Source organism: Mesoplodon bidens, assembly GCF_964165515.1.
Source record: "Mesoplodon bidens genome assembly, chromosome: 7".
In the NCBI taxonomy this organism is placed as follows: Eukaryota; Metazoa; Chordata; class Mammalia; order Artiodactyla; family Ziphiidae; genus Mesoplodon; species Mesoplodon bidens.
The window spans coordinates 10,047,347-10,054,115 of record NC_138164.1 but is presented as its reverse complement, the minus strand read 5'-3'; the positions used below and the strand labels follow the sequence as shown (position 1 = coordinate 10,054,115).

Here is a 6,769-nt window from a genome sequence, read left to right as displayed (position 1 = left end):
AGGGAACCAGGGTAAAGAGCGCGGGTGCCTGGGGGACCACAAGCTCAAAAAGGGTTCCTGGGTGCAGAACCACGAGCTCTTGAGGGGAACTGTGACGCTAGAGGATGGAAGCGCCGCCCTGAGAAGGAGGGAGTCGCCTTAGTATTAGTTAGAGATGGGGGGGGGCGGGGGCGAGTGGGAGGTTAGTGAGGGGCCGCGCCCGAGTCTGTCCGGGAGTGAATGTGTTAAGGATCAGGTCCGGATCCGGATCCCCGCAGAGCGGAGGGCCCAGACACCCGGTCCCTTACCTGCAGCCCGTCGGTCTGCCCAAGGAAGGGCAAGGGGTCCGGTGGAGAGCCTGGCCAACGGAGCGGGGACAGGTGGCTGAGGGGCGAGGGCCGAGGGGCCTGCAGTCGCGGCGGGGAAGAGGTCCCCCACCGAATTAAGGAGCCAAGAGCCCGTGCTCCCGTTTGCGCTGCCGAAGACGCGCGGCGAGCGGACGAGCCAAGCAGGCGCACACTCGCCCCCGCACGGGCGCTGCGAGCTGGCGGGCGGGCGGGCGGGGGAGGGGGCGGGAGGCCGCGCTGCGCAGGCCCCGCAGGTGTTGGACGGTTAACAGGTGTGTCGTGTTTATCTTCCCGGAGCGGATATCCCTGGCCCGCCCCTCTGCGTCCTCCCCGCCTTCCCTGGCCCGGCGGCTCAGAGCACGTGCGGCCCTGAGCCCAGCTCCCCCTCGTCCCCAATGTCCACCTCGTCCTCCGGCTCGGTCAGCACGAAGGGACCCGTGGGCAGGCCCAGCCGAGCCTCGGCGGGTGCGGCCTTCGGGCCATGGGGGCTGCCCTCACGGCTCTCGGGCCCATCAGATGCTTTGGGCTCGTCTTGACTTTTCCTCAGCTGTTTTTTATGCTTCATCCGCCGATTCTGGAACCACGTTTTCACCTGATTCCGGGGAGAAACAAAGAAAACCACGTCATTCCTTCAGACCCATGGTTATTGAGCTAAGACAAAAGCGATTGCTGGAGTTTAAGAAAATAGACCGCAATCCACTGATGAATTATCCAGAAGTTGTGACAGTCCCAACCTTGGGTTAAGTCACACCTGTACGGCTCACAAGTTATTGTCTTAGCTTGAATGAGAATCAAACATCCTAGCTCTCAGAAGTACTTGTCCTGAAATAACGATGAGGCTCAAAATGGTGTGTTTAGTAAATACTAATACTGCTATTAATTAGAATTTCTAATAGTAAGTGCTGCGTGGATAAGTTTCCTTTCTGTTCAGAATACGTTCCTCTGACTGTGACATCTAAATACCTGGTCCAGCAAGACTGCTGGACAGCAAGATGAGAAGCAGACTTGCTGCTTCTCATCAGAGAGAAAAATCACTGGGGCCTGGCAGGGCTATGATTTCACAGCAAGTTGGGTTTCCAGGTACAGGGAAAAGGAAAGGGAGTGGAGCGAGGTATTTTGAGGTTGCAGGTGAATAGCATCTGGTAGAAGATGAAAACAGTTCTTCCACTCAGGGCAATAGAAAGGAGGCTTATATTTGTGTGTGTGTGTGTGCGTGTGCGTGTGCGTGTGCGCGCGCGCGCTGGGGAGGGGTGGCTCTGAAGACTCGCGGCTGTGAGAGTTTAAAGAAGAAAAAAAAATCTTGCGTGGGCTTCTCTCGGGTCAAGAACCCTCTTATCTCTTACCGATTTACGTCTGACCCGGGTTACTGCCCTGATCAGAAATGGGTGGGGAGGCACAGAAATGATAGTTCTCAAGCGGGGAGTGATCATCAGAATCACTCGAGGGGTTTTTCCTCCGAGTCCAGAACCCGCTCGAGAGATTTTGCTTCGGTGAGTCGACAAGAGATTGGAGGTGTCGGTACTTTTACTACGGGTCTTCGGAGAAGCCTAGAATAAAGGGGAGCGGGGTCGTTGCACTCAAGAACTCCGCAGCCGGTCCAGAGGCGTTAGGAGTCGGGGGGAGAGGAGCGAGCGGAGATGGGGCCTCCCCCTCCTCCGGCCCACCTGCGTCTCGGACAGGCTGAGGGCCGTGGCCAGCTCCACCCGCTCGGGCGTGGACAGGTAGCGCTGGATCTCGAATCTCTTCTCCAGGCCGGAGAGCTGCGAGTCCGAGAAAACCGTGCGAGCTTTGCGGCGGCGGCAGTGCTTCCCCGGCAGCTCTGGGTGCTGGGGGTGCGGGAACAGCGCCGGGACAGGCACCCCTGCGGAGAGAAGAGTGGTCAAGTGGGCAGAGCCCGACCTCCCCGGGCGACCCCCGCTCCACTGCCCACCCTCGTCCCCGGCACCCGCTCCACCTCGTGCCCCCACCGGTCCCCGCCTCGCCCCACAGCTTCTCCAGGGCTTCTCCCAGGAATCGCAGGGCAGGGGGAATAAATCACAAGAATAGCGCTTGGAGATCTTTATCAGAACGGCCATCTACACACACAAACAATAAACAGTAAGTAAAACGGAAAAGAAAATTATAAAATAGATCCGGAGGCCTTAAATACTGTCTTCTTGGAGAAACTTCTGGATAGTCCTCGGCTGCGCCTCCCGAAGTTTTCTTGCAAACGTCGGAGGGTCCAGCAGCTATCCTCCTCCCCACCATCCCCTCCCCCCAATCCTCCAGACCCCTGACGACAATCAGTGATGTCCTGGGGCTGACAGAAGTGTGAACGTGAGCCTGCTTCCCAACCTCACTAAAAAACACCGTTCTCTTCCCTGAGCCGCCTCCATTCTCCCGCCTGCGGCCACAGGGAACAGGCCAACACTCTCACGTGCGGGGAAGCTCCTGAGCGAGAATGGAAGGGTAGTTGCCGCTTCGCACGTTTCCTATCAGTCTCGGGGTCGCGCTGGGGACCCCGCTCTCTAATCTAGTTCTCATTCTTACCCTCCAACACCACGCAGAAGGATTGAAGCGCTTTTCCCGGGCCGCGGGTGACTTCTCGTGTCTTTCCTGACCTTCGCAAGCTTTACGATGTCTGAGATGCACCAAGCGGACCAACCGCCGCAGACATCAATATCGGCTGATCCCAGGGGGGAACAGCAAAAACAGAAAACTAGTAGTTCCGGTATCTCTGGCTTTGGCCACTACTGTTTGCCTTCGGGAACATGGGTGCAGCGCAAAAGAGACTGTCTCTGGCCGGCGGTGAAGCCAAAGCAGAGAGGCGGACTTGGACGCAGGCTTTACAATTGCCCCTCCAACCCAGTGCCCCGAAGTCTGGGTTTTACCGCTTCACAAACGCTTTAGCTTTTGTCGTGGATTCCAGCGCCCACATTTCACAAACTGGCTCACGTCTGTCCAGCCCCCACCCCAACTAGGGTTGTTTTTCTGGCTGCGCTCTGCATCTGGACTCAACGAATTATTCTATTCTGACTGGAATGAAGATGCCGGAAAAGAAAGCGTGAATGTGGCCTTTGAGAGAGAGGCACAAAAAAACCCTGGATATTTCCCCGCATCTCCCTGTCCCAACCAGAGTTTGCTGGTCCCCGCTCTTTGCCATGCCTGGGAAATCAAAATACTTTGGCTCTGGGCTCCAGAGATATCAGCAACAGGGGCAAAGGAGGGCAGCCCAGCCCAAGATTGTGAATTCAATGCTAGATGTTGGGAGTAAAGAGGGTTAATGCGCAGCTGCGTCTCTCCCTCTTTTTTTCTTACCTTCTCTCCCTTATTCGGGCCAGCCCAAACCTTCAGTCCTCAGAATATCCCCAAACCCTCCTTCACTTCCAAACCCCTGCAGTGTCTACCTGCAAATGCTCAGCGCCTGGGAGGAGAGAGCTGGCCCCACTGGAGCCTTTTGAGCTTCTGGGCTGGAAAGTTGAGTTCCTTTCCATGGGGTGGGATAGTCAGGGGTCTCCCTCAGAGTGGGAGAGGTAGGGATGGGGACTGAGAGATGGACCAAAGTGGCCCGGAAGACCAAGAGAAGGGAAACTGAACACTGCCCATCAAGAATATCGCCAAAATCTACAGCTACTTCTTGGCTCGGCACGTTTCCTCCATTATAAAAAGTGAGGAGTGACCACGAGTTACTACCCTGGATTGGCATGCCTCAGGGGAGCTCCCTGTGTTCTCGGTCATATCCCCAACCTTCCACTGTCACTTAGGGAAGTAGGCCCAGCCAAGCCAGGCCCAGCCAGCTCTGGCCTTTCCTCTCGTCTGTCACAGGCTTAGGGTCTATGCTGGAAGACATGCTCTCTCTCTCTCCCCATACCTTGAGACCCCTGTTACTTACCCGCGGTGGTGAGGAAATAAGGGTGGTGGTGGTCTCCCTTATGTAGAGGGTGATGGGGGTGAGGGGCCAGGAGGGTGGGTGTGGGCATGAGGGGGTAGCCATAGTCTAGCAGAGGCACCCGGGAGGCCAGAGAGCTGGTGAAGTGGTCAGAGGCCACCTCCCTTAGCGGCTTGGGCTTGTGCAGCAGGATGTCCTCGATGAAGAAGGACGTGGGCCTCTGAGATGACGCCGGGTGTAGAGGGGAGGTGAAGTTGAGATTCATCTTGGACCGAGCGCCTGCCACAGGGCGAGGGCCGGGGACGGCGAGTAGGAAGCAGGCAGCGTCTCAGCACGCCTGGTCGAGAGCCAACCACCCTCGAGGCTCGGATCCCTGATGCTCTCTCCCCGGCCTGGGCTACCCCCAGCGCTGGAGAGGCAAGGAGATAAGCTCTTGGGTAGGTTGGGTCTAAGTGTAGGAGAATTGGCAGCTTGGAGAGGGGAGCCGGGAGAGCCAATGGCAAGGCTGCCAGAGGCAGAGGGGAGGGTGCGGTGGGCGCGGGGCGGGGCGGGGCGGGGAGGGGAGCTGTCCGCGGTGCTGAATACGACCGGCCAGGCCCGGGGAGAGTGGAGCCGAGCGGACCGGGTTCTTGCTCCTACCAGGTTTCTCGACCTCAGTTTCTGCCCGCCACGGCAGCAGCTGCCTAGCTCCCGGCCGTTTTTTAAAGAAAACGAAAGAGATAAAGTCTCTACCCTCAGACAAACTCCTCTTTAGAGAGCAGAAGGCATTTAAAGGGCCCCGAAGCAACAGGAATAAAGCACTTATTTCAGCACTGGGGCCTGAGAAATGATAGCAGAGTGGGAAGAGGAGAAGTGAGGAGAGTCCCGATCTGCTAGGTTGATGACTGAGGGGTGACTGGATTGTCGAGGTAAATAAATAAAATGTTGATGGCGATCGTAACGTTCTCTACCTCAGTTTTAGAGGGTGGTGTGAGGAAAGTTATACCTACATTAGTCAAGTAATTTGGTCTGTGTAAATATGTCCAGAACTACCTCTTAAATGCCAGCCTCCACCTCCTCTCAAATTTCCATTACTTTCTCCTCATTCCGCTCACATAGGCTGCTATTTCTGCTATACTATCCTTTTCAGCCCTAGCGCCCCCCAATAATGGTACTGTGTTTTTGTTTCCCTTTCCCTTTTGCAGCCTTTCTTTTCATTTTCCTCTTTCCCAATCTTTTGTTTTCTAATGTTTGTCTTTTTCAAATCTGTCACATTTATTTCCCTGGAGTCAATTTGCTAAAATTAAGGTGATCATCTACAGCACAGCAGGGGTAATTTCAGCTCGCATCTCTGAAAATTGCTCTAATTATTGATGTTAAACTCAGGGAAATTAAAAGAAGCCACTTCTCTTCCATCTCCCCATTTTTAAGCTCTAATTTGTTGAAATCTAGTCATCATCACAGTTCCAATCACCACTGCTAATAGTAAAAGTGTTTTAATAGAGACTGAGTCCTCACAACCCATGCTATTAGATAATTAGAGGAGGTGTTAGGAAGCCAAGTGCTAATCCTTGGGCGCACGGGTAGGATTTCCATCTGATCTAGCAGGTAGAACAAATTAATTACCAGAATCAATTAGGCCCCAAACTACAGAGCTCCAAGAAGTGGGAGCGTCGTATTCCATACGGATGCACTGGTAAATGGTAAACAGACGAGGAGAGCGAGAAGAAGGAGGAAGAGGGAGAAATAACTTTAAAATAAGCTCTTGGCAAGTAAGCCTCTCAACCAAGTCAGAACTCTTTGTCCTGGAGTGTGAAATGTGATCTTTTTAAAGTTTATAATTGTAAGAACTGAAGACCGGAAAGCAGGTGGCCACGGAGAGGGAACATAGACGACTTCCAGGAGTCGCTGCTTGGTCCTTAGCCCTGGTCCAGTCATCTCCGGCAGGACCAAAGGAAGACCAAGGAGACGCGTGAAGAGGGGACCGTCCACACTTGACCCACATCCACCCTGCTGCCAGAGAGCGCTTATTCTTTCCTGTGAGTGGAAACCGAGGCATCCTGTCTCCTAAGGATTAGAGGCTATTGAGGGCGTGGCGGGTTTACAAGCAGAAGTAGCCTCTGTAAAAAGCCTTCCCGAGCCGGCGCGCGCTTACACTCCATCCCTACACAGACCGAGCACAGATTTGCACCCAGCCTTGGGGGTGGGATTTTAGCTTCACTCTGGGGGCAGGGACTAACTTCTGCCTCAGAAACAGAAATGACAAGATTACTGAATGTCCCTTGGGACCAGGGGCAGTAAAAAACAACGCCTTTGGGTAGCAGTTACCTTGGAGCCAAGGCGCTGCAAACCCTTTCTCAGAATTCATTCTTACACGTCTCCCGGAGTGTCCGAGGGATACGAGGAGGGAAGGGAAGGGGCGGGGTAGACAGCCTGCTCAGTCCTTACCCTCCCCCTTATTTCATATACTTTTATTTCACATTCCCTGCTGTCCCCCAAAGCTAAGGCTATCTGCCCAGGCCCTGCTCGCTGGCCAAGACGCGCGGGAGGAGGGGCCGACTGCCCATGCTCCCCTTTCTCTACTTCTGCATCATGC

General features: G+C 54.8%; 1 protein-coding gene across 1 annotated transcript; it reads right to left on the bottom strand.

Annotated features, from left to right (window-relative positions):
- Positions 1-678: 678 nt before the first annotated feature.
- BSX (brain specific homeobox) lies at positions 679-4,459 on the bottom strand (the record flags this gene model as incomplete). The annotated part of the gene is made up of 3 exons (XM_081238858.1): positions 679-918; positions 1,991-2,187; positions 4,198-4,459. The coding sequence occupies 3 exons, from the start codon at positions 4,457-4,459 to the stop codon at positions 679-681; spliced, it is 699 nt and encodes a 232-aa protein (XP_081094984.1).
- Positions 4,460-6,769: the final 2,310 nt, after the last annotated feature.